We start from the raw sequence: 27,490 nt of genomic DNA on the forward strand, positions 1-27,490 counted from the left end.
CAGCCCCAGCCTGGTTACCAGGCCAAACCCCCGCCCATCTGATCCAAGGAAACATGGAATGTTCCATAATTCTGGATGAAAATATAATACATAATATTTGTTACATTTTCATCCCGAATCATGGAACATGGAACATTCTCGGAGTAGTTGTCAGAACATTAAATCTGGTTGCTGTGTTCAAATATCAGCGGACGTTGGTTTGGCCTGAACTGGCCAGCTAATTAAGCATAACAGTTGTGGCGGAAAAGCAATTTAGCATTCAAGAAGGGTAAAACATTTACAACTTGCTACGCAATAATTTATTCCAAACGGGCGGGTGCAAATCTCGCTGTGAGCCATCATCCCTGTCAATAGGTGGCGCTGAACGAAATTGCAGATCCTACGTCCGCAATATCTTTTTTTTCGCCCAAGGTTTATTATTTAGTTTTGTGAATCAAGCGGGCTGAACCGGCCAAGATATTTTAACAGTAAGTAGCGAATACATTGTTATAAACAACGCTTGTATCTTTTTAAAACATATAAATGACTGTGTCGTCGGACGTCATATGATAGATGAAAGCAATGTTTCGCCGGTTGCTGGCCGATGATGCTGTGTAGCTAAAGTTGCTGCTTCATGCTCGACCTCCCTAGTTATAGCTAGCTAGCTGGCTTAGCTACTACTGATTTTATATGTAACTAGCTAGCTTCTAGATTTAGTTAAATTGTGTATTTGTCATCCGCAAACCATTTGTTACATGCAAGGTGATCTGTATGAAGGTTATCCATTTGTTTTTGAGAGAATTGGAAGGGCCTTAAATGTGCTATTAAGGTTGTCGCTAATGTGTCTTAGGTAGCCAGTTAGCTGCGGCATTTCAGTTTCACTTTCTTTGCATGGCATTGTTGCTAACTCATCTGTCTTACCTTACAGCAGGGTATAATATTCTGATGCACAGAGCTTTAGCCAACTAGCTAGGTTGTTCGGTGGCTAAAGTTCTAGCTTATATCTGTCTGATTTGGTAAAGCACAATGTTTTCTAAGTAGTTACGTTTGCTTGCTAGCTAACGTTCGCTCTAGTTTTAGCCATATTTAACGTATATTTCCTTTTGCAGGTAGGCCTGTTATTTGAAAGGCGGTTTAATAATGGTAAGTAGTCAATGGATTTGTTTCCGCTTTTAGCTCAGCAAATGACAATTGTCACATGTTTGTGGGATGTGAAATGGTGAATAACCCAGTTTTGGCCGGTTCCAGTCTCGCAGGTATGATTCTCGGACGACCATCTTTTCGCCTGAAGGTAAGTATGTTTTGGTGTCAGTTATGGAGGTTTCACAGTTTCACATTTATGATCATCACATCCTAACTGCTTCCACAGCACACATGCATGCACACACACACACACACACACACACACACACACACACACACACACACACACACACTGAATGCACGTATGTTCCCACACTCTCATATGCACACACATAGTCCGTCATGTACAGAAATACACACAGCTGGAACACATGCAGCCGTTCTCATATCATTCATATATCTAACACTTTAACCCCACACACACACACCTTGGGAAAATGTCCAAACACAGAGTATTTGTGTTCATGAGGTGTTGTAATCTGACAGTTAATTTCAAGTAACTTCCCTGATTTGAGGACGACACCTGCCTAACAGCTCACTGTGATTGGCAGGTCGCTTGTACCAAGTAGAGTATGCGATGGAGGCCATTGGTCATGCAGGAACATGCCTGGGGATTCTGGCCAATGACGGTGTGCTGTTGGCAGCAGAGAGGCGGAACATCCACAAACTGTTGGATGAAGTTTTCTTCTCAGAGAAGATCTACAAGCTGAACGAGTGAGTGTGACTCCAAGAGGAGGGGGAGCCTTTGATTGGCTAATTTGTGCTTTAGAGACATGCAGTGTAACAAATACAACAAACTTGGCACCTTGATTCACTTGATTTGATCAGTTTTCTGATTAAAGGGTCTTTATTTCATTTTGTGAAACATGGATGCTTTCACATTAAGACAGTATCAGGCTGTGTTTCAAGGGCATCAATCAGTCCAAATGCAAACTGATACCTTGTGGTGCATGATACAGATATAGAGACATAAAGGATTGAGATGATTTAAACATCTGTGAATATGTACAGTTTGACACTTGAAAACACAATCATGCACTGTGCAGTGAATGAGCTATGTGACCCAGTGCTGTGTTGTTGCAGGGACATGGCTTGCAGCGTTGCTGGGATAACGTCAGATGCCAACGTGTTGACCAATGAGCTGAGGCTGATAGCTCAGAGGTAAGATGGTTGGGTGTGGCAATGAGAAAGGGAGGAGTCAGAATCAGCATAATGGATGTGGCAGTCAGACATGGAGGGGCCTGGACCAGTAAGATGGATGTGGCTTGTCACCAAGTATTTAGCACCTGTGCATAGTCAGATCATGCCAAAGCACTGTGGATATTAACACATGTCTTGTCTTACAGGTATTTACTGCAGTATCAAGAGCCTATCCCCTGTGAACAATTAGTGACAGCCCTGTGTGACATCAAGCAGGCATACACTCAATTTGGAGGTACAGGAAAACTGAACATGCTGTTTCATGTAGCAGAATACACTGAACACTGCCTTGTGTGCAGTACTGTGAGGATCTGTGTCTATGTTTTTGTAACATACATTGACATGAGTCAGTGTGTGTGTGTGAGAGAGAGAGAGAGAGTGCGAGTGCTTATTGCTAATTTGTGCATGTAACCTATGTGTGGTGCCAGTGCACTTATATGAAATCAAGTACTCTATGAAAGTACTCTTGTACCAGAAAAGAAAAAACATTTATATCTTTTTTCATTTCTTTTTTTATATCTTTTTTCATTTCTGATATACTGTGTGTATTGTGGTACTGTCACTAGCTGTGGACAGTATGTATATATGTGTTTAGTGGTGCGGACAGTGACGTGTGTGTGTGCTTTGCAGGGAAGAGACCATTCGGCGTGTCTCTGCTGTATATGGGCTGGGACCGACACTATGGCTTCCAGCTTTACCAGAGTGACCCGAGTGGCAACTACGGCGGCTGGAAAGCTACCTGCATTGGCAACAACAGCGCAGTGAGTCTGAGTCACAGATGCAATTGTACTGTACAGTCAGAGATCAAACTCTCCCTACTCACTGAGCAGTCAGAGACCAAACCATCCCGCCTCCCCAGACACAGTATATGGAAAAAAATCACACAAGCCATTTGCCATCAGTCAGTGAGTGGGTGCATCTGTGATGAGCTCTGAGCGATCAGTGAGTTATTGTGTTTGTGCCTCAGGCTGCCGTGTCAATGCTGAAGCAGGACTTTAAAGAGGGAGAGATGACACTGTCCTCTGCACTTGCGCTGGCCATCAAAGTCTTGAATAAGACCATGGATGTAAGCAAGCTGTCTGCAGAGAAAGGTGAGTCCATTGCTAGGGGCAGGTGGGTCTGCAGCCCAGCATGGGACTGAGGAGCAGTCTTCATCCATGATTGTGAAGTTGCAGATTGTGTGGTTATGGATAGCTGCTGTGGGGATGTGGCTAAAGGTTATGTTGCTGTGTGTCATGATGTGGGCATGGCTGACGGCTATGTGGGTGCATGTCATTTTTGCAGTGGAGATCGCCACTCTGACCCGAGAAGACGGAAAGACCAGGATCAAAGTGCTGAAGCAGAAGGAGGTGGAGGAGCTGATTAAGAGACACGAGGCAGAGGAGGCCAAGGCTGAGAAAGACAAGAAGGAGAAAGAACAAAAGGAAAAGGACAAGTGATTGAGCTCTCTCTAACTCTGTTTGTTTTTTGTTTAATAAACTGTTAACACAACACCTGTGTTTGTGGAGAGTTCTATGCCAGTTACATGCTACATCTATCACAAGAGAGCCTAAATAGGCACACAAGTTGTAGTAATACTAAATGAAAACAGACAGCACTGTCTGTCACAGACAAGGTTTCACTGCCCTCTATTATTATCTGATACTGATGTAAATTGTGCAGAAGGCTACTTTAAAATACTCCCCTGAGTATTCTCACTGGTTTGGTCAGAAGTGCAGTGAATACAGGCGCCTAGACCAGGAAAAAATGTCTGACAAGGAACTATAATGGGCCCATGGATGTACTGAAAATGATGGTACATCCTGTTTTGTGTTTGCTTTGTGGAAGCTTAAAACAGTACAATAAAGAGGAACTCCAGGCCACCGTAAATGTGATGTCAGTTTGCTTTTACCAAGAAATAAAAGCCTCAGAGGATATCGATAATAGCAGTCGCATATGAAAGGCAGTTTTGTTTGTGACCGCAGCCAGCGGTCTGTTAAGTCAACAAATATCACAGCAGGCCATGTGATCTTTTTGTAGACAGTGGTTTCATCGGCAATTTAATTCTAGCAATGGCTGTGCACCACAGTACAGTGGCTTTCTCTTGGTAACAGAAGGATCTCCATGAGTACATATCCCTGCAGTGTGGAAATTGTTGTGCACTCTGAACTGATACAATACTACAGTGTAAAGTAGCTAAATGATTTTGCAATACTGTTTAATTAATCTACTAGTTAGCTTTAAGAAATCAATTATTGTGTGCCATCACCTGTACTGACAGGTTACTGATGATTATGGATGGATTATGAGCCTATTTCTATTTTTACCAAAGAAAACAAATTCACCAAACACAAAAAAAATTTCATCTGACTCTTAAAAATAATGATTGAGTCATTATTAGAATAACAGTGCAGTTAATGAAAAAAAAACAGTTAAATGAAATTTAAATATATATCCATAAAGATCATTTTGGCCGTACTGCAGAGACTTGGTGAGCTAGGTAATTTGGTTTAAACACCCAAAACAGGTTGACCTCCCAACCAGCCACAGGGGGGTCGGAATTTCTGTCCTCAAAAAGCTATATAAACGCCTTGAGCCCAGCGGATCCATTTAATGTCACGTGATTTGCGCATCGCCGGAGAGCGTGTATAGCTGCTACAAGCAAACCCATCCGTGTAAGCGCCTCGGTCTCCATATCCTTGCTACATCTCCATCAGTGTGCTATATAGGTAGCGGTGACAATGTCGGCGAGCTCCACTCACAGCGACGAGAAGGGGAGTGTCGGGGAGACAGACTACGGTCACGACCCGGCCAGCGGAGGAATTTTCTCCTCCGATTATAAGAGGTAAAGGAATAGAGTCGTTGTTTACGTCCGTCTTGGCTATTTCATTTGGTCATCCGAAATATCGTGAGCAGCTGCTGGGGGAGGTGCGAGGGGCGTGTAATTTCCTGCCAGGGAGAAGAGGAAGCATCAATAGTAGGGGTTTCATTGGGTGGGGGTCTTATAATAATGATATAGAGAACCGTTCTGATTTAAAATTCAGTCAAGTTACATATTATTTGCACCTTTCTCTGCTTTGATTTGATTATGAAAACACGCAGTTCAGTTACGTGAACGTCATAGTGCCGGTGAGGCCCGGCCAATCTCATACTCTCGAGATTTGGTTTACAGATCACTCGAGTAACAGCAAGGCTTCCAGATTTTGAACTGTGGGAATAGTACAATTTTATTTAATGTCTGAATGTGTTATCCAACAAAATTTTCTTTGTGACAGATCCGCGTATGTAGCCTAAGTGAAATGTGTTTGAGAGCTGAACCATGGCCAATAGCTGTATGAAACATTTAAGGAGCCCGTATGCTGTTTGAGGTGTAAATTAAAGTATTTTTCAGAGACCAAACGTGCCTCAGCACTGTTGGCTGGACAGTGCTCTGGTGCGGAGAGGCGCGGTGCAGCTGTAGGGGCAGCTGTACTCCGCATTGCTCTCCTTAGCGGCAGGATAGTGTGCCCCGTCTCACTGGGTTCTAATTCAATTGCTGATACTGTATTCACTGCACTTTTTTGTAATTCTTCACTACATTTGTTCACATACGGGGGTTGTTGTACCCTTTTGTGAAATCGGTTATAATTACCACATTACCTCTCTTTCTATAACACTGTGCAACGACGTTATATTTAATGCCCAGTGTAGAACACCAGTCCTTTTCCTCTCCATGCAAATGTGGGATTTCTGGCAGCTTACTGTGTATTGTGAAATATAGTGTCATAGGGTGTTACTGTAGTAGTCTGCCCCAATATGAAGTCTCTTTCACATACCTATGACACTGTGTTGCATTATTGTGTGATGTGTTGTATGATATTTGTTCTGAAGTTTTTTTTAATATATATATCGTAATCAATGCACACACCTTTTATGACCTTTCAACGTGTGGAATTACACTATGTTAACACCCAGTAAAGAGTTTGTTGTGTTTAAGTATGTGTTAAATTATGGCTAGGGATTGTAAAGTGTGATTTACCAAAGCATATCCTCCTTTAATGCCGAATGGAGAGATATTAGGCTCCAAAGTATTGATTGATATCTTTATTAATGCTGCTTTTAGAAGCTGTTACTTCTCACACATAAAGGATGCATGAGGTGCTTCTCATGGGTCCCAGACCTTGTTTCCATTAAATAATTTCAGTGCTGCCTAGTTTGCTCAATTGAGTCTGATTACTGATTGGTCAGTATGCTGAAGTCTGAACGGAAGCCCATTTATTATACAGAAATATAAATCCCTGTTGGCCATGATGCTGCCGTTACAAAGTGAGAGTGCCCTGCCCTGCTGGTGCTCGCTACTTGGAACTTAATGTTTATTCCTTTTCTTCTCTGCTCTCCACAGAAAGCTATGAGGAAGAAATCAACACCCCTCTGTAATATTATTCAAACTAGTCTGCCTGTGTTTTTGCCTTTAATGTCCTTTAAACTCTTGATGTAAGATGCTGCACTGACAGTGCTTGTACACAGACACACACTCTGATCTGTCACACTGCACAGAAACACCAACACCCACTGATCTCTGATGTTACACTGCTTACGCTTACACTTTCTGATATATGATGTTGCACTCAGCGCAGAAATGCTAAAGCTCTCTCATCTGTGGTATTGCACCGCACAGACACACTAATGCTCTGATCTGTGATGTTACAGTGAACAGAGAAACAATAATGTTGTCTGAGCTCAGAAAAAGTAACACTGATTTGTGATACAGAATCACATTACCTCATTCCCATGACAACCCTACTTGCAAGCTGTTAAAAGATGGTAAATCTCTCTCTTTCAGCGAATTGATATTGATTTGGCAATGAATGCAACTAGCAGACTGATAAATATAAATAAATGTTTTTTTTTTCTAGCTGTGTTTTCCTTTTGTTTTCGGTATAATGCTTAATATAATGACTTACATTTTTGGCAGACACTCTGATACAGAGCGACTTAGACAGGTTTTAAATGTTATTTATTCATACAGTTGGATATTTACTGAGACAATTCAGTTTAAGTACCTTGAGGATACAACATCAGTATCCCACCTGGGAACTGAATTGGCAACCTTGCTGCCCTAATTATAGTCATTTACATGCAAGAAGGACTGCAGGTGAAGTTTTTTTATTCAACAACTATATTGAAGATTTATCATGGATAAGTAATTAGATGAGATATTATTATTAGTAGTAGTAGTAGTAGTAGTAGTAGAAATAATAATAATAATAATTAAACATATTGCATAATTGGCCCACTGTCTAAAAAGGTCTCAGATTACAGTGGTGTCATGTATTTATCTACGTAGTAAGAATGACAAACTAATGTGATAACAGTGTGGAAATAATAATACAGGGGTTGATTTCTTCACTGTCACAGTTTTGTTGGGGTTTGTTTCTTAAAGGTGCCTGATGTACATGTTCTTACTAACATATGTCAGATCTGTATGAATGCACCATTGGTCAGCTGGGCCACACCTGATGTAATGTATGTTGTTGCTGCTGTTCTACAGTGGAAATAGCTTATTTAATTACTGTAGTACTTCATTATCACCAGAGGAGGGAGCTCATTGTCAACATTTAGAAACTGCAGCCATAGCATCAAATTTTTAATTGTGTGTTTCACTGAAATGAACAATGGATCACATGTCAATGCACACAGGTATTTGGATCTCATTTCTGAATTTAAGTGCAAACAAATTAAACTACAATCTGTCGGCTTGCTTGTTCATTTCAGCGTGTTATATTATAATGTGTTCAAAACAAAGCAATTGTCTTTACTTCAAAAGAAATAATAGATTCTGTCTGTGCAAACAGGCGCAGGAAGGACTGTGTAATGTGGACTTAAGATGTGTTTTCAGATAATATGAGTATTAATTTAGCATTTAGTGCTTTCCCTGTGAAGCAGTCAGAGTTGCAAGAGGGGGCTGCACATTTCTGTCCCTGGAATTCACGTGACAAAAGGTACCTCAGGGTAAGGTCTGTTCTGCATTCCGGCCATCTTTGTGATGCTGTCCCTGTCTGAACATGCTCAATGTTCTTGTCATTGTTCCTAGAAATTTTGTTTGATGGGCAAGGTGTTCTGTTGGCTACATGTTCCTAAGGTGGTTATGATTCCCTGAATGAGAGCTTGTTTTAGGGCGGCACTAATGACATAGTCACCAGGCAAAGTAAATACGTGGTAATTACAATAAGGAGACAGAGAAAGAATACGCTGTGTAAATAGCCGTAGAGGCCATGCTCTGATCGCAGGAACCTCCACCATATCAGTGTCCCTATCCCACGCATTCCCTTCCATCATTATGTCCACGCAGCAAAACCAGGTCAAGAATCCAGTTTGGGTCTGTGATCTGTTACCTGTATGACATGTGATCTCTGTGACCTGTACTCTGTGTGATCTTTGTCTGTGTAGTCAGTTAGTGATAACCTCTTTGAAGACTAGAGCGAGTGTGATCACACTTTTTATTTTGTTCTTTTTTGGTCATGTTTTGGCTGTTAGCACATTAGCTGTGCTTGTTAGAGAGAGAGAAAGAGAGCAGGGGGAGAAAAAGAGAAGGAAATGGAGAAAGAAAGCAGATGAGGCAGTGGGGGGAGAGAAGAGGGAGAAGGAAATGGAGGGACATGGAGAGGGGAATAGGAGAGAGAGAGATCCAAAAACTGTGAGGGAGGGGGAAGCCTCCATGACTGAAGAAGTGGGCGGAGCCGTCTGCACCACAAAGAGGAGCACAAGCTGTCAGTCGGGGGAGGAGCGCAAGCCCAGCTCCCAGGAAAGAGGAACAGGGAGCAGGGAGACGAGGCGTGTTTGGAGGGGAACCTGACACCCCCGCACTGTTTCTCCACATCACCATTCAACACGCAAGTCCAGCTTATCACCAATCAGCATGCGGAGCCACCTTCCAGTGATCCATTTCAGAGCCAGGCTCTGTTGGAGCTCTGTAACTGTACGCTGGGCTGGCCTAATCCTCTCCTCCTGAACGCCACCCTGATAGACTGTACAGTTCTGCCTCTGGAGGGTCAGGTGGACATCTCTGATACTGTGTTTGGAGGCAGGTGGCAGGACGTGCGAGACTTTGCAGGTGTTTTTCGGTCAGGTGGCAGGATGAAGCCAATGCAGAAGCTGCTGCAGCTCCCGGTGAACGCGGTAAACATTGTGAAGACGGTGCAGGGGCAGGAGGAGGCTAAGAGCCCGGTGCTGACGCCCGATGGTGGGCAGCAGACATGGTACAACGCGGTGCAGCCGGATGAGCTGAGGTACCTGCGGCCGGGAGGCGAGCAGGAGGAGCGGGCAGCACCCGAGGAGGGTGTTACAAGCACCCAGACACAGCCTCTGCGGTAGGGCGGCACCAACTGCACCAGTATCACTGACTGCACATTTGTGGTAGGGACTGCACACACCTTGTACAAATTACATGCACCTGCAGCACTAACATACAATATACCTGTACCACTCACACGCTCTGTACACTCCTTGCAATCACAAATTCTATAGATCTGTATCGCTGACACTCTACATCTACAGAATACACTTTGGTCACCTGTAGAGATATTTTGTTTCTTTTCCGTCTCTCTTTCTGTTCCGTGCATTTAGTACGGTGGTGTTTCAACACTGAAAGTGTGACTTCTGAAAGCAGCATCAGAATCAGAACAAGATCGTTTGAGTCTCTGTCAGAGAGAGGCAGTGAGTCTCAGTGTCAGAGAGATGATGAGTCTCAGTGCCAGAGACAGATGGTGAGTCTCAGTGTGAGACAGATAAGGATTGCACAGTGTGGGAGAGATGGTTCTGTTCTGGGTCTCATCTTCTCCATGTGAACTTACACAATGGACTGGTGTGGGTCAGAGTGGGGAGTCTTTAGTACTGTATCTTAGTGGAGGATCTTTACAATATTTGTTCATCCCTTTTGTTTTTATCTATCAAGTGTAGGCATGATGGCATAGAAAATGAAATAATTATCGATACTGTATATTTTGTCTTGATTTTCAGATTTTTAAACTTCAGAATTTGGCACATTTAAATACAGGCAGCCACTTTGCTGTCTTGCTCTGTCCTGTATTATAATTGCAGTTCAACCTCTTTCTAGCCAGCGCCAGAAATAATGTAGCAACATGTTCTAAACTAAGTGGGCCAACATTTCAGTGAATAAAAATGTGTGAGTCTGGTTTTATTCTGCCCATAATACTATAAAGACTTCATCAATTACCTCACATGAAGCCTGCTGAATATTACTACCTTATTACCTATAGAAGATGCCCAGAGAATTACAAAACACCACAAAACATCACCTGAGGTGGAGAGGGAGGGAATTGTTTAGCCAGTTAAATTGGGGCATTATTAGATGGTCAGTTTGAAAGCCTGAGTAGGAATTTAACCAGGACACCAGGAACCCCCTACTCTTTGCGAGAAGTACCATATGATCTTTAATGACTGCAAGGAGTCAAGACCTCAGTTTAACATCTCATCCAAAAAACGGCATCTCCTACAGTATTGTCCGTGTCGCTATACTGGGCTTCTGTTACGTTCAGAGAGAAGACTGCCCCCTACTGGCCCACTAATTCCATTTCCAACAGCAACCTGGGTTGTTCTCAGAAGGTCTCCCATCAAAGTACTAACCAAGCCAATTCCTGCTTAGTTTCAGCTTCAGGAAAGGGGAGTTGCACAGTGGTATAGATGCTGTTAACATGACAATGTGTGTATATGCATGTGTGTGTGCTGAAGGACAGCCCAGAATGTAAAATCAAAGTAAGAGCTGTATGAATCTCTCTCTCTCTCTCTCTCTCTCTCTCTCTCTCTCTCTCTCTCTCTCTCTCTCTCTCTCTCTCTCTCTCTCTCTCTCTCTCTCTCTCTCTCTCCCTCTCCCTCCACAGACATGATGACCTGAAGGAGATGTTGGATAGCAATAAAGACTCTCTGAAGCTGGAAGCCATGAAACGGATTGTGGCTGTAAGTGTTTTCACAGGTTTGGCCTCAGGTGAACCTATCATAAACCAGACACAACAGAGATATTCAGTACGGAAGTCAATAACAAAAAAGTGTAAAAGTGCAGGGAAAAAAGGATATGGGGTTGTGTAAGGACTGACACCTTTCTCCCCTAATGCTATAAAGCTAAAATGATGGCCTGTGATGGCCCACATCTGTTTGCACTGAAGCTGATTAAGACAAACTTCTCTGGCTATTCCAGCAAACATTGCTTCATTTATCTCACCTTCAGGGCAGTGTCACTGCTGAAGGCCTAACATTGTCTTGATTTAAATTATGTTATTGGTGTTGCTCATTGTTTGAGCCTAGTGGAGGTATAGTCCATGTTCCACAGCATAGTAAAAATACCAGTAAACTTGTTCCAGAGGGGCTTTGTGGGTATTTTGTCACCCACATCTATTATTTAAACAATTTGTTTTAAATATGCATGGAATTAAGTATGTTAATGAAGAAAAAAAGTTTGAATACAGAATAAAAGTAATAAAAGAAAATGAAAGGCATCTCCAATCCTTAGTAACTTGTCACTTCAAACACATATCTGGCCTATACTTCATTCTGTCAAGGTTTTTAACTGAGGTTTGAAATGGATTGTTACTCTGTGAAACTCAGAGGCCAAAGCAGGGAGGATATCTTCTGTCTGCAGGCAGATGTCGAAGGGAGAGAATGCAGAGGCATCTGTTAAATATTCATTAATGGTGTCATTTTCCCAGGATTGCAGAACTGAATTATTTATAACACAGAGTGAAAAAAAACACTGAAGGTTCCAGTCATTTTCCATTGGTGCACGAGAGCAAAGTATGGCAGGAGAGGAGAGCAGGTCGCTCCTCATCATGAGGCTAGAGACCTGTACAATTCCCTGGGAGGGAGCTTCTCCTGAGAGATAGAGGCTCTGTGCCAGATCCACCACCACATGTTGTTACTACTGGACTACCATCAGCACTGCAGCATACTGTCAGCACTGAAACCCTATCAACATTGTAACACACTCAGCACTGTAACATGCCATCAGCACAGAAATTCCATCTGCACTGTAACATGCCATCAGCATAGGGGAGGCAGAGAATGAGCCTGTACCGATAAATCCCACTGAGCCTGTTTTATAAATATCTGATATACACAAAAGTACTGTAAAGTTGAAATACATGTGTATTTTCACATTTGTGTGTGTGTGTGATTGTGTGTATATGTGGGTAGGTGTGTTTGATTTTGTGTCAGTGCATGTGGTGTACATACATGTTATTTTGAGTATGTGTGTTTGCATACATGTGACTGTGTGTGTTGTCCTCAGATGATTGCCCGGGGAAAGAACGCCTCCGACCTGTTTCCCGCTGTGGTGAAGAATGTGGCCTGTAAGAACATAGAGGTCAGTCCTATGAGGGTATTAATTCCTGCATTTTACCCAGACTCCTTATTCCAGACCAGGTTAGACATTCAGCAGGGGGAGATGTGGACTGTGTTTCTGTGTGAAACTCCTCCAGGTGAAGAAGCTGGTGTATGTCTATCTGGTGCGCTATGCAGAGGAACAGCAGGACCTGGCTCTGCTCTCCATCTCCACCTTCCAGAGGGGGTTAAAGGTCAGTACTGTAGCGTGTACAAATGGACGCAATGAAGTGTGCAGTTAAGTGTGTGTTTGTTAGGTACATTGGTCACATACACACACATACAAACACAAACACCGTGGTCTGACATTGGTAGTGATCACAAGTGTGATCTTAGCTGTAGAAAACTGTCAGGTGTGGCAGCAGTGTGTTAACTGCTCACTGGAGAAAAGGGAATTTCCCCAGTCTCTCTCTGCTTATCTGTCTTCTGTACCCTCAGTGCCTGGTGCAGAAACAGGAGCCTCTCCCTCTCTGTCTTCATATCCCTCCCACAAGAAAGTCACGTCTCCCCTCCATTCTCTGTTTTCAGTCTCCTTCTCTGTCTGCTATATAGGATAGCCTAACGTATACTCTGAATTAACAAGTAACACACCAAACCTCCAGAGTGCTCCCAGGAAAGCTGTGGGAGGCTGTGCTCTTCAGGGTTGTTTTATAGCTGTTAACGCCACAGGCCATATAAAAGCAGAGTGCAGACCCTGCGTGCTCACTGATTGAGAGTTCAGAGTACAGAAACACAGCCTTTCAGAAGGGCTGTGACTACAATGCCTGGAGGCTACAAAGTGTCTGTTTTCCGAGCCTCAGTTTTCCAATGACCAGTTCTGGTGTTTTGACAGTGTTTGTACAGCAGTAGAGCATGTTCTTTCATTGTCTTTTCAGTGGTGGTCAGCGCAGCAGTAAATGATGTTTCCATAAGTGTTCAGCATGCTGTTTTGGCTCAGCGGTGTTCAGTGATGATGTCTCTCTCAGGACCCGAACCAGCTGATCCGTGCCAGTGCCCTGCGGGTCCTCTCCAGCATCCGTGTCACCATCATCGTGCCCATCATGATGCTGGCCATCAAGGAGGCTGCGTCCGATATGTCCCCCTACGTACGCAAAACTGCTGCCCACGCCATTCCCAAACTCTACAGGTACCTGCAGTTCCCCCCTAAGATTTGCCGTCATGGCAGAGCAGGGCTCCTGCGAGGGACACACTCTCACACCTCTCTTGTTGGTGGAGGGCCCCTTTCTGGGCATCTTTTTGATGATTCATATTTGCAATCCAGCCTGAACCTGATGGAACCCAATGAATCATGTCGGGTTTGTACCGGGTCAGGCCTATATTTGCGTTACAGCACCAGGGTTCAGGTCAGGGTCAGTTTCTCTGGATGTCAAGTTTTGAATTCACTGCTGTTTAGAATATGGGCCAAAATTTTATTTTGAATGAATGATATCTCTACGAAGGGAATTAATGTTCTTAAGGCTATGAATATATCAAGCTTGAATGGAGAATAAATTTATTTACTTACTTATTTAGACAGGAATACCTTAATTTCACCTAATTGCTCTCCGTTTTCCTGAAAAGGATTGTTGACTTTGTTGCACTGATGAGCTGAATTTTCCCATTCGTTTTTTACTGGTACAGACTTTATTCACCATATAGTGCAATGTTTTCCCAACAAGGACAGATTGTATTTTGTTCATTTGTTAAGCTGCTAAACATTACAACCTGTTGGATTTCTTCATTCTTTGCAGACCTTCCTTCACCAAGAGCACTGTGTTTTTGGTAAGATAATTTAGATGTATGTAAGCTGCTGAACACGATGGGCCAGTTTCACTTTGGCGGGACCTTCAGGCTCGTTCATACCTTTAATTCAGATTTGTGCTGTTTTCATGAATTCAGCAGACTGTCAGCTCAGAACATTAGCTGCAGGGTTTAAACAGGTAAAGGCTTCACCCAGAGAGGTTCCCTCATTAGCCCAGAGCCCAGAGATGCCTCCAGGGGGCAGTGTTGGGCTCTTCACTCTTGCTGTTCTTCTATGTATCTGCATCCCTCTCCTAGCTTACAGACCTGTTAAACCTCCAACCCCATTCTTTTTGCGTGCAGCTTGGACCCAGACCAGAAGGACCAACTAATCGAAGTCATTGAGAAACTTCTCACTGACAAAACAACAGTGAGTCAAATGTCAGCATTCCTTATGATCAAATGATATAGTATTATAGCACCTTATTTAATATCTGCAGACCAAGACTTGTAGTTCTTAATTTCATTCCTCACATCTTGTTTAAAGAGCTTTTTAGAGAAGCGTCTAATACTGTTTGCTTTTCGTGCACAAGATTTTACTGTTTTACACAACTTCTTGAGATAGTTAATATAAATGGATCCAACATTATCACACTCGGTAGTAAGATTTGTAACACTTAGGTGCTGTTCAATATTTCTCATTCACTACAGCAGTCCTTTGTAAACACAAGCCACTCCCAATCACAGCATAATATAGAGAATGAAGCTGATAAAAACATTACCCAAAAGGAGCAGCCGGTCAGTGTGAAACCTTCCCTCAAAAGGAAAAGTCAGTCAGCGGTATGTGATATGGGCACAGACTGTTTACTCTCCCCTCCTCCCTCAGCTGGTAGCAGGCAGTGTGGTGATGGCATTTGAGGAGGTTTGCCCGGAGCGTATCGACCTCATCCATAAGAACTACCGTAAGCTGTGCAACCTCCTGATCGATGTGGAAGAGTGGGGTCAGGTGGTGATCATCAACATGCTGACACGCTACGCTCGGACCCAGTTCCTCAACCCTAACGCCAACGTAAGTGCTACCCTGGAACTCAAACATTTAGTCCTTCTGAGGCAATGTGACACTGTGTGTGTGTGCGTGTGTGTGTGTGTGTGTGTGTGTGTGCGTGTGTGTGAGAGACGGAGTGTTTTCCCCTGCATTTGGGTGTGACACCGTGTTCCCTCTTTCTGTGAATGCGGCTACAGGAGTCTCTGCTGGAAGAGAGTGGGGAGAAGGCCTTCTATGGCTCGGAGGATGAGGACGAGAAAGATGAGGAGGTTGAGGCCGCCGCCCTGGCCAATAGGAAGCCGTATGTGATGGACCCCGACCACAGGCTGTTGTTACGCAACACCAAGCCCCTGCTGCAGAGCCGCAACGCAGCTGTGAGTACTGCTGATACTGCTGATGGCCTTCAGTACAGTTCAGCCAGGTGCTTTGTTACAACACTGTCAGGACCTTCAGTACAATATCACAAAGGCCTTTAGTACAATGTTGCCAGGGCCTTTGGTATATACTTTAGTATAGTATGTACTCTGTATAGATACAGAGAAAGGACTCTGTATCTCTCTCACTCTTACTCTCTATCTCCTTGCTTTCTCTTTCTCCAGGTAGTCATGGCTGTAGCTCAGCTGTATTTCCATCTTGCTCCCAAGGCCGAGGTGGGTGTCATCGCCAAAGCCCTGGTGCGTCTGATGAGGAGCCACAGGTGAGAGTCACAGACCAGTGAGAGCGATAGACAGGGAGGGCGTACAGACATGAGAGATTTCAAATGTGAGTCACAGTCAGCTGAGAGTTGCAGGCATGAGGGAATCCTGGAGCCAATAGAGTGAGTGTCCTGTCTCTTTCATATTGGCTACAGTCTTCACAATGCTGACTAACAGGACATTGCACACTTTGCAGGAGGGCAGCTGTGGTTAAAATTGTGCACCTTGTATCTACTTCCTCTCTGGCCTAAAAGCTGTTTCAGTAGCGTGGCCAAGAAGCTTTAGAATTTCTATACGTGTATTACTTAAATGCTGATATTTCTATAAAAACATTTTTAGAAAAGATGTATTTATGACTGTACACCATCTCTCTGTTTCCCTGTCACTCCACAGTGAAGTCCAGTTTGTTGTTTTGCAGAATGTAGCAACAATGTCCATCAAGCGAAGGGTGGGTTACTGATTTTTTGCACGCCAGAGTTTTATTCTTCATTTATATTGATATCTTTTATTTTTTCACTAGTATATACCTAATCAATCAATGTGTAATGAATTCATCTGTATCTTTACTATATGCACATTCAAATAGCTTATTTTAACTTGCCTGTTGTACACATTGCCTTGTCAGCCAACAGCCCAAGGTAAAGGAATTTCCCATAGCAGGTACAGCAAGTGAAGTGCTGTAATCTCCAAGACTGTTATTTGTTAGTGAGAAACTGTCAATCCATCAATACTGGTAGATAGGGCATTAATTACTGAATTTGCAGGAAAAACCTATCACTTTTTCCAAAACTCAAATATTTCCCTCAAACATAAATTGGGAACTAATTTTCTGAAATGTGATTCTCATGTGATGGATTGCATCTGTATCCCATGGACTGTTTTATATACATGCAATGGACTTTTGATGAGAGAACAGATTTATGACTTGAATCAGAATTTTTCTTACTTTACATGTGTTCACCTCTCTGCTCTTTCAGGGCATGTTCGAGCCCTATCTGAAGAGTTTCTACGTCCGCTCCACAGACCCCACTCAAATTAAAGTGCTCAAGGTAGTGACAATATCCTGTCAATCACAAGGAACATTACCAGAGTTGATTGACTGACTGAATTCTTCACCTGGTCTTTTAAACCTCTTTAAATAACAGTATTTCAGTGGTGTTTACTGAACCTTATCATTATTTGGTAATAGGTACTGGGGGGTGAAGTGAGATTTAAAGAATACGTTGTGTTTGTGTTCTGCCCCATTGGAAATTATCATTAGCATGAAGCCAGTTGTACAAAATCCTGGTAAAAAATATCCTTTTTCCAGAGATAGTTCCCTGATCACTTACACAAGAATCATGTAAATACACTCCTTATTAGCACATGCATCTGTAGTTTGCACATGGTGATGATTTGGGTTTTTAGGTATTGAATGAGAAGGTGGGCAACTAATGTAAAACTAGGAGGGAGAAGGCTGAAACACACTCTGGAATAAAACCACCCCTGAAGCTGACAAGTCCTCATTAGTCCTGAAGTGGGAGAGATAACCAATGAAAGCATGGAAAATTGCATGTAACAATCAGGGTGGTATACAGTTATTGTCTATAGAGAGAATAGTGGCTGTTAGGAAATCCAACTTCAGATGCTGGAGGTAGAGGGTAGGCTTGTAGGCTCACAAAATGTGATATGTAATGCTCAATCGTACATACTGCTACTTGATATGTATCATAAAATCACTAGGAATACATGTTAATGTTATGTTTGAATACTTTGCAGTTGGAGGTATTGACCAACTTGGCCAGTGAGACCAACATTTCAACTATCCTGAGAGAATTTCAGGTAATGAGGGATGACAGATAATTTGTGATGTCTCTGTGATACCTGTTCAATCCATGCTGTTAATGGTTGCAGATGTTGTCCCTGTTTCTGTAATTCAGACTTACATTAAAAGCATGGACAAGGACTTTGTTGCTGCCACTATACAAGCCATTGGCCGCTGTGCCACCACCATTGGTGAGGTGAGGGACACCTGTCTAAATGGCCTGGTCCAGCTTCTGTCCAACAGGGATGGTGAGTCACACCTCTGGCTTCCCCCTATTCACACTCGTGGCAGGTTCATACACACACCTGATGTTCCCACACACGTGCAATGCGATGCTGAGATTCACAAGTGTGTTGATGTGCTTTGTGGTGTCTTACAGAGCTAGTGGTGGCCGAGTCCGTCGTTGTGATTAAGAAGCTTCTCCAGATGCAGCCAGAGCAGCATAGTGACATCATCAAACACATGGCCAAACTCACCGACCACATCCAGGTTTGACTTTCTAAAGCTCCTCTGTGTGTTACTTCAGACTCTAGCTGCTCCAACAAAATGGCAGCTGGAGGTTTGCTTGTTACGAATAACTAAATGGTGATGTCATGCAGCTGCAGTAATCTGAAAGTGCTGAGTGTAGGATACCCTATTTTCCACTCAATAAGACTTTTGTGAACCTTTGGTTCACTATGACTGGTGAGTGTTCTGAAGCTCCACCTCCCTGTGGGTGTGGTTCCTGGTGAGTGACACCCTCATCTCTCCTCCCTCCCCAGGTTCCCATGGCAAGGGCTAGTATCTTGTGGTTGATTGGTGAGTACTGTGAGCACGTTCCTAAAATTGCTCCAGACGTGTTGAGGAAAATGGCCAAGTGCTTCACCAACGAAGAGGACATCGTCAAACTGCAGATCCTCAACCTGGCGGCCAAACTCTACCTGACCAACTCCAAGCAGGTTAGCTCTTTCTGTCCAATTCAAAACACTTCTGTCATTAACAATATGAGCTGACAAAATCATCTTCTGTAAATGTGTCATCCAGCTGCTTAGAGTGTGTCAAACAGAGGTTGGCCATGAAAAGGTAGAAGCAGATTATGAGATCTACGTCCCTTTGTCTGAAAATGTCTCTCTTTCCAACATGTCAGACCAAGCTGCTCACTCAGTATGTACTGAACCTGGCAAAGTACGACCAGAACTACGACACCAGAGATCGCGCACGGTTCATCCGCCAGCTCCTCCTGCCCAATGAGAAGAGCGGCGCTCTCAGCAAATACGCCAAGAAGCTGTTCCTGGCCCAAAAGCCTGCACCTGTGCTAGAGTCTCCATTCAAAGGTACAAAAATCAATCCACCCCGACATATGACCATGTGCACATTCACTCACAGTCATTCACACTCACACACTCACTCATGGTCATACTCACTTACGCTCACTCCAACTCACTCACACTTACACAGACACATATACACACAGTTACATACTAACACTCACTGCCACACACTCAAACACATACACACATTCAAACAGACTCATACTCACCCACACACATTCGAGCTCACTCATACACATTCGAGCTCACTCATACACATTCATGCTCACATACATTCACGCTCTCTCACGCTCATTCACACACATACACAGATACTCAGACATACAAACACTCTGTGGCTGTTGCATAGAGTGGACAGCCAAGTGATGCAGCTCTCAAGTAGAGTGAACACCCGGTTGAATGCAGTCTATGTTTGTGCTTCAGACAGAGACCACTTCCAGCTGGGCTCTCTCTCTCACCTGCTCAACGCCAAAGTGGGTGGCTACCAGGAGCTGCCAGAGTGGCCTGACACTGCTCCAGACCCCTCCGTCCGGAACGTGGAGGTGAAAGATACTGTGTATTACCATGGACTTGAAAGAAGCATCTGAACTCTGTCTACCCACTCACGGTTAATCAGCAAGACATCGGCATAACAGTCATAACCGCTTAATACAGTTGACATCAAAGCATCAAATCAGAGTGACAATGACATAACTAATGTCAATGTGACATTGGTGTGACTAACCTGTGACTATGATATTGTTATTATTGTTTTGCTTATCAAGTCCGTGGTGGCTACCGTAGTTTCCATTTTATGTTTTATGCATTTTGTAAGTCATCTGGGAATTGAACCTACAGCTTTCTGCCAACAAAATCAGTGCATCTCTTTGGCTTCACAGTGCTGTCTGGCCTCAGTCTGAAAATACCATGGCGTCTCTAAAAACACAAGGAAAGAAAGTTTAATGACTGCAGTAAATATAGGACATTTGAAAGACAGCCAGGCTTGGCTTTCAAATCAGCATCAAAGCCCATTTTAAATACACGGACAGACAAACAGACAGACAGACAGGCAGACACACATACTCAGTCCCTGTGATTCACTGAAATGAAGGATCTCTTGTGTCCGTGGCTGCATTGGAGTTCCATGTACAGTAAATCTGAACTTCGGTCCAATCCAGTCCTGGATTATGTAATTTAATCAGACTTTATCTAGTCCAGTCCAGACTCATCAACTTCAGTTCATCTTCATCTAATCTAGTCCAGCCTCTTCAGTCTCATCTTAAAGTTTTCACTATTTCTGTAGGACAGTTGCCTGTCCCTGTATCTCTGCCTGAGGCAGACTCCTTAATCTGGGTCAGAGATTTGCTGCCCCTGCCCCATGTCCAGCCCCCTCTCTGACCCTGTCTCTCTTTGCCCTGGTCCACAGATAGAGGAAGTGGTTTCATCCAGTGAGGGGCGGATTGGGCTGCTAGGAGACTGGCGAGAGGTGCCCCTCTGAGTGCAGTGTGTTTGAGCTGTACTGTTTTCCGGCACAGCCTTTACCGCCATTCCCTTTGCTGTCACACCCTTTACTGGCATACTCCTTACAGCTGTGTCCTTTACTGCCATGCCTTTTTACACAGTCATGATCATCCCTAGTTGCAAGGTCAGGATCATGTACAATCAAACCCTTCTGGTGTTTGCCTACAGTTCAGCACCTGAATCCCTTCGTTTTAACACAATTTCCACTTCCATGCTGTTTTTTTCTCTCCCCATTGGAAGGTTATACTGTTGCGCAAAAGGGTCACCATGACAACCAGAGCCTCAGCTATAGTTCATGGTGTATATTTGCCACCTAGTCCAGCATCTGTTGTTCCTAGATCGGTCACCCAGTTTGTTTCAAGCATTAAAGAACTGCTTCCTTGAAAATGGAAGTCATGATGTCAAATAACAGCAAATTCTATAGACAGAAATGTAGTGGCTTTAATTTCAGAAAATCTCTCTTACTGCCAGTCAGAGGACATTTAATATTATTCAAGGAGAGTATTTCTGTAATGGAACCCTTCCCAGCAACAAGCAAAAGTATAGAACCAGAGATTGATTGCTCTGGCAGTATTTTTATTATTGAAAGTCATGCCAATAAAGCATTTCAATTTGAATTTTAATTTGAACCAGCCATGAAGACATCATCGAGTTTCCTTTCACACATTTCCCTGGTTTCCAGCTGCAGACTGAGAGTGCTCTGTGTCACAGTTTAAACCTTTGTCCCACACAGAGCTATTGCAGCAGGTGAACACAGAGAGTCCTCTTTGAGAGCACCAGAGTGCAGTGCTGGCTCTGATGTTTTTTCTGTACTATACTCTGTTTCCATGACACCTTGGGGCATGGAAGAGTAACAGCATTCTGGCTCCACCCCTCAGGTTCCAGAATGGACCAAGAGCAGCGGTCGGGAGAAGAGGAAGGAGAAGAAGGTGGAGAAGCCATTCTACTCAGACTCAGAGGGGGAGTCAGGACCAACGGAGTCGGCAGACAGCGGTAGCCTTGACCGAATGGGTCCTCACACACTGTACACAGCACTTTCTACAAAGGCCTGACTGGCATCCAATCACAGCAATGACCCTGCTTTAATAATGACCACGTTACAGAAATGACCCTGCTACAATAATGACCTGACTAGAGTAATGATCCTGTCACAGAAATGGCCCAGATAAATTAATAACATTTCATATCCTATGTTGTACCAGTTAAATTTGGTGTATCTGTATGAGCAACTGTCTCTTCATTCTTCCATAACACTCTCAGCTCCATGTTTCACATTATCAAAAGCTCCACTGTCCTCATTCTCCTTATATGAGGAGCAGGATGGAGAATATGTTTGTGGTACCTGATTCAGTGGCTCTGTAACTGAGTGGTAAAGAAGGGGGATAGGGTGGGGGGGTTGTATGTGTCCCTTATTTGCCCTCTCTCGTCCCTCCCAGAGTCAGACACGGGTAGTGGCTCAGAGAGCGAGAGTGGGAGTGGCAGTGAGGAGAGTGGCTTGGAGTCAGAGAGCGAGGAGAGTGAGGAGGAGTCTGAAGCAGAGAAGAAGAAGAAGAAGAAACATGAGAAGGTTAAAGACAGGTAAGGTCTTCAGGAGGGAACAGAGGGGTTAGGATTCATCCTTTACCGCAGACTACATTAATCAGAATTACAGCTATACAATCATCTTTTTCGCTGGTATAAGACACAGCATGACACTATAAGCATGCTAATAGTTCATTTGAATAAACTCCATGTCTCCCAGCAAGCCCAGCAGTGCAGAGGAAAAGAGGGAAGCGAAGAAGGGCAAGGAGCAGAGGAGTGTGTCTGACACTGAGGAAGAAGAAGAGGAAGAGAGTGAGTCAGAGAGCAGCGAGTCAGAGTCAGAGTCTGAGTCTGAATCAGAGCAGGAGTCAGAGTCTGACACAGAGACCAAGAGGAAAAAGAAGGTGGGGCTACCTCTGAAACTGGAACAAGCAATTACACACACACACACACACACACACACTCACTGACTCTTTCTCACACAAACACAAAACACACATACTTACTCTATCACACAAAAACACAAACGTAAACACACTCGTATATAGCTCCTTACCTGCATTCACTCACTCACTCATTCACACACCTATAGATGAAGCACCATCAAAAATTACTCATCATCTCTTGTTTTTCCCTCCAGACCAGCACATCCAAACCCCAAGCAAAGCAGCCCAAAAGTGAGGTGCAGGAGATGTCTCTCCTGGATCTGGATGACTGTGAGTGATGAAAACTATAACGTATTTATACCAGTGCAGGTTTCAGTTGAAACAATAATGACAGTTATCATGTAAATAGTATATAAGTATGCACAAATACAGGTGTGAAATGTGATATTACCCTAAAGACAAAGTCAGTTATATACTGCTATTAATAGTCATCATGATCCTCAGTGCCTGTGTTTGTCTTCCAGTTGCCCCTGCCCCATCTCCCCAGGTCACCCCTGTCAGTAACATCCTGCCCAGCAGCCTCGTGTCTGACCTAGAGGGGCTCTCACTCACAGACTCATCGCTGACTCCCGCGGTGAGTGACTCTCACTGTTCTGTCACCAGGGATATGAAACCCCAGGAAAAGCTAGTCACTTTGCCCCTGACCTACAGTTTTAGCATGTAGAACAGCGTCCATCTGTGGATGACTCAATCAGACAGATCACAGCAGAACCCAGGTTTTCTGTTTTCTCTGACAGAGAAGAGAACAGAGAAGCACAGAACCTGCTTTAAAGTCATAAATGATAGGTAGTCCTCAGTGAAACCATATGGGCTATGAGATTTTACAGATGATTAAAAGAATAAAGGCCTTCACCACCCTCCATAGCTTTGTGTGTTTCAGTCTCTTGGCAAATGTCCATTTAATCTGCAGAACACGATTCGTAGAGAGTTTGATCCAGACAATGGCCATCATGCTGTGCAGCACAGTTGCTGATTATCTTGTCTGTCTGGTGTGTAGATTGAGCTATAATTCAGGGGTCTTTATGGTTTGTAAATTGGCTGATAGATTAACTGGTCTTTCTAGTGTATACATTAGCTGATAGAATCACTGGTGACTCTGGTTTGTGAATTTGATTTGATCATATTTTAAGGGCTTACAGAGCACACTGATGGGATGTACCATTCTAAGTAATTCTGCACAGAATTTCAGGTCAGGTTTGTGAATGGAGAGGATACCTGTCTGCATTCTGGAGTGTTCCACTGTGTCTTTGCAGACCATTTGTCCCGCCTTTGGCTCGGTGAAGACCTATGAGCTACTGCACCGCATCACAGGGGAGGGGCTCAGCGTGGAGTACTGCTTCAGCCGACAGCCCTTTAGCCCAGACCCACACATGGTGTCTGTACAGATCCAGTTCACCAACAACTCTGACAGCGAAGCCAAGAACCTGCGCGTTCAGGAGCCCAAACTCCAGTCTGGCATGAGGATCAAAGAGTTCCCAGAGATCGGTCAGTCTCACCAAACTGCCTGAACCCTATGGTCCAAATTGTGCTCCCCCTGGTCTGCCTCTGACCCTGTCAACACGTCAACTAATCCAACGCTCACCACACAAACTAATCCCATATTTGTCACTTCAACCAACATTCCTCACATCCCCAACTAATCACTGACACTAATCTTACGCTGACCTATTCTCATACATTTTTTGATCATTTCATAATGAGGAAAGATTAGATAAGATTAGTCAGTGATTATGTGCACTGAAACAAATTGGATTGCATTGATTTCCCTCTGTGAAATACTGTCTCAGTCCTGAACAGAGATCTGTATGCTGTATTTGTCTAGTTTTTATATTTTCATCTTTTATTGTGTCTCAGTATTACAGTCGAAAACAGTAGGAATTGATTTCTCGGTGTGTGTCTGTGTCCTGATTTCTTTGTGTAATTCTGCAGTATAATGCTGCAAAGTAATGTTGTTGTATAAAGCTGTAGGGTAATGCAGCTGTGTAATGCTTTGTTTTGGTTTTCAGAGGTGTTGCCTGCAGGTGAGACGGTCACCATTGTGATGGGGATTGATTTCTGTGATTCCACACAAGCAGCCAATTTTCAGCTCTGGTGAGCAAATGCTGCCTTAATGTAGCAGCTCCTTTACTCTGTACTGCTGTACATAACAGCTTCTTTACTCTGTGTACCTTTAGCAAGGGCAGGTAGGGCTCTTGTAGTTTACTTTGCATCTGAAATTTGCTGCAACATGTAAGTGCTTCAATTAGTATCTAAATTGCTTGGAGAATGCAGCAAGTAATGGAAAGTACCTGGTCCAATAAAGCTGATTTATAAATGTATGTCCCAACACTTTCACTGTTTTTTCTTTCTGATAGAGCCCTTTTAACTTACACAGATCCATCAGATGCTTATATTGTAATGTAAACTCCCTTAACAGTATATTTAGATGCACTTATTCATGCATTGCTAACATATTTGAAGCAAGTAGCTTGTGCTATATGGAAGCAGTTTTACAGAAATGGGTATTGTATGGTGATTGCATGTAGGCGTAGAATGGCTGCACTGAGTGATGACTTGCCCTCTGTGCTCCCCAGCACTCATACCAGAAAGTTCTTTGTGTCGATCCAGCCCCCAGTGGGGGAGTTAATGATGCCCGTCTTCATCACGGAGAACGAGTTCAAGAAGGAGCAAGGTGAGCAGAGCCTGCAGCATAGAACCACTGATCCAACCAATCAGATTCACCCAACCAATAACCACACCACATCCCTCAAATCATATTCTCTCCCAATAGCTGTCCCACATCACTGAGCAATGGACTAACATCTAAAACACATCATTGAGCAATGAATACACAGCTAGAACTAACCAATGAGCAAGGAACACACATGTAAAATGACAGGCATAATCACACAGAGGGTCTTTATTGTGTATATGCACAGGGAGATACTGTACCAAACACAGTACTCAGGCACTTCACTTAAACCAGCCATATTCCTGAAATAATCCATCACCATTTTTACTGATACTGAATAGGTAATCAAATGAAGCTGTTAAACCTGTCATATCCTTCTTTTTATCTGTATATGTAGAAAGGCTAGTACAGCTGGGTATTGGTAAGTTCCTCTCAGCTATGTTTGTGTCCCCTGGCTCCCCTGCACCCATACTGCACCCCTAATGTCTCCCCTGGCTTTCAGCTGACCTTTGACCCCTGCAGTCTCAGCCTGTGCACCTCCTCCTCTTCACTGAATGTGAGGAGAACTGACCTGCATCCCAGCACCTCCCAGCTTCCAGCTAAAGGAATGTCTGTCAATCAGCTGCACATGTACACAAACCCACAGCCCCAATGTCTACCCTAACCTACAGCAGCCCTGCAGCTACACAAACCCACAGCACCACATCTACTCAAACCTAGAGCCCTGCAACTACACAAACCAACAATGCCCCAAACCCACAGAGACCTTAGACCTGCAACTTGCTCACAGGGCTGTGCTGGAAAGCGGATGCTCTAGAGTGCATTTCAACCATGTTATCCTATGGACTTTTAGTTACATGTACTGTGTGATATTGTGTGACCAGATCAGATGTATTTGCTTTTTGCTTTGTCTTTGCTTCTGAAAAAGTTTCTGCAACAAGCAAATCTAATGAAAATCACAGCCTGATTCTGGTATTATGGGACCATGCAGGACAGCTGATGAAGGAAGTCCTCTATCATGTGACTCTTTGCAGGTCAGCTTATGGGGATGAACGAGATCACAGAGAAGTTGACCCTGGGGCCAGAGTGCAGGAGTGACCACGTGCTTGCACAGAGGGTCACCTCCACCGCCAACCTCAGCCGGGTACCCTGCGGTTCTGAGAAGGAGTGCAGGTGAGTGACCTAGAGGGCAGAACACCCTGCTTCTGTTCCCTGCATACGCACCACTGAGCCATCCTACACACTTACCACTCATCCATGATCCCCCCCCACACACACCACTGATCTGCCCCATGCATGCATCGCACACACACACACACACACCCCACACACACTATTGATCTGCCCTGTACACATTCAAAGATTTACCTTCGGATCAGCAGCCAGAAGGATACCCACTGTATACTCACTGTATGTGTCTCCAGTTTGTTTGGGTGATGTAAAAACACAATGAATTAACACATCGTTTGCAATCCCTTCCTTAGACTTCAAGCCAAATATAACTACCACTATAACCACATCAAACACAACCTTGCCCCTTGGATTGTATAGAAATTCATATCTGCTGAATATTAATTAATATATACATACTCCTGTTCTCTGTGGCTTTCCTTCATTTTCAACCTTTGATTATCTGACCTTTGACCTCTGACCTCAGCCCTCCTCCTTCTTCCATGCTGGTGTGCAGATTTGCAGGGAGGACAGTGACCAGTGGCAGCCTGGTGCTGGTCACCGTGGTGACAGAGGATGACTGCATGGCCCAGCTGACTGTCAACTGTGAGAAGATGGTGATCGGTACTATGCTGGTAAAGGATGTGCTCCAAGCGCTGTCTCAGTGATGAGAGTATCCCAAAACTCGACCCTTAACCATCACCCCCCCCAAAAATGCTGTTCCAGTCAGGTGTATCCTGTCCCACTGCAGGCAGTTTCAGAACCCTACCCAACCTCTCACCTCTCAAGATCACAAACATAAAGATTTTGTAAAATATCATTCTATAAAAATATGGAAAAATTCATTGTAACAATCAAAGACATCTAGATTAATAACTTCCAGAACATGTTACTCCTTATAAAGAGTTTGTCAGGGGTCAAAAGGATAGTGCCCATA

General features: G+C 43.8%; 2 protein-coding genes across 2 annotated transcripts; both read left to right on the forward strand.

Annotated features, from left to right (window-relative positions):
* The first annotated feature begins 379 nt into the window (after positions 1-379).
* On the forward strand, positions 380-3,806 carry LOC118787999 (proteasome subunit alpha type-4-like). The gene is made up of 9 exons (XM_036543812.1): positions 380-467; positions 1,089-1,122; positions 1,228-1,270; positions 1,674-1,836; positions 2,206-2,283; positions 2,469-2,557; positions 2,953-3,083; positions 3,290-3,413; positions 3,607-3,806. The coding sequence occupies exons 2-9, from the start codon at positions 1,120-1,122 to the stop codon at positions 3,759-3,761; spliced, it is 786 nt and encodes a 261-aa protein (XP_036399705.1). The 5' UTR covers positions 380-467; positions 1,089-1,119; the 3' UTR covers positions 3,762-3,806.
* Positions 3,807-4,958: 1,152 nt separating this feature from the next.
* Positions 4,959-27,257, forward strand: LOC118788455 (AP-3 complex subunit beta-2-like). Its single transcript, XM_036544458.1, has 27 exons — positions 4,959-5,146; positions 11,181-11,256; positions 12,581-12,655; positions 12,771-12,866; positions 13,638-13,798; positions 14,755-14,821; positions 15,278-15,460; positions 15,634-15,810; positions 16,036-16,133; positions 16,525-16,579; positions 17,109-17,180; positions 17,890-17,952; positions 18,051-18,183; positions 18,315-18,424; positions 18,697-18,873; positions 19,062-19,248; positions 19,669-19,787; positions 21,624-21,738; positions 22,182-22,323; positions 22,487-22,670; positions 22,907-22,982; positions 23,177-23,286; positions 23,966-24,197; positions 24,719-24,803; positions 25,286-25,383; positions 26,418-26,556; positions 27,071-27,257. Exons 1-27 carry the CDS (start codon positions 5,043-5,045, stop codon positions 27,219-27,221), a joined length of 3,285 nt encoding a protein of 1,094 aa, XP_036400351.1. The 5' UTR covers positions 4,959-5,042; the 3' UTR covers positions 27,222-27,257.
* Positions 27,258-27,490: the final 233 nt, after the last annotated feature.

This window comes from Megalops cyprinoides, chromosome 13, assembly GCF_013368585.1.
Source record: "Megalops cyprinoides isolate fMegCyp1 chromosome 13, fMegCyp1.pri, whole genome shotgun sequence".
Lineage (NCBI taxonomy): Eukaryota > Metazoa > Chordata > Actinopteri > Elopiformes > Megalopidae > Megalops > Megalops cyprinoides.

Excerpts from the sequence above, each read along its gene's own strand:
- LOC118787999 (XM_036543812.1), top strand. Across the intron at positions 1,271-1,673 it reads GACCATCTTTTCGCCTGAAG|GTCGCTTGTACCAAGTAGAG; the intron begins GTAAGTATGTTT and ends TGTGATTGGCAG. Across the intron at positions 1,837-2,205 it reads AAGATCTACAAGCTGAACGA|GGACATGGCTTGCAGCGTTG; the intron begins GTGAGTGTGACT and ends GTGTTGTTGCAG.
- LOC118788455 (XM_036544458.1), top strand. The coding sequence starts at position 5,043 with ATGTCGGCGAGCTCCACTCACAGCGACGAGAAGGGGAGTGTCGGGGAG. Across the intron at positions 22,983-23,176 it reads TCTCCTGGATCTGGATGACT|TTGCCCCTGCCCCATCTCCC; the intron begins GTGAGTGATGAA and ends TTTGTCTTCCAG. Across the intron at positions 24,804-25,285 it reads GCAGCCAATTTTCAGCTCTG|CACTCATACCAGAAAGTTCT; the intron begins GTGAGCAAATGC and ends TGTGCTCCCCAG.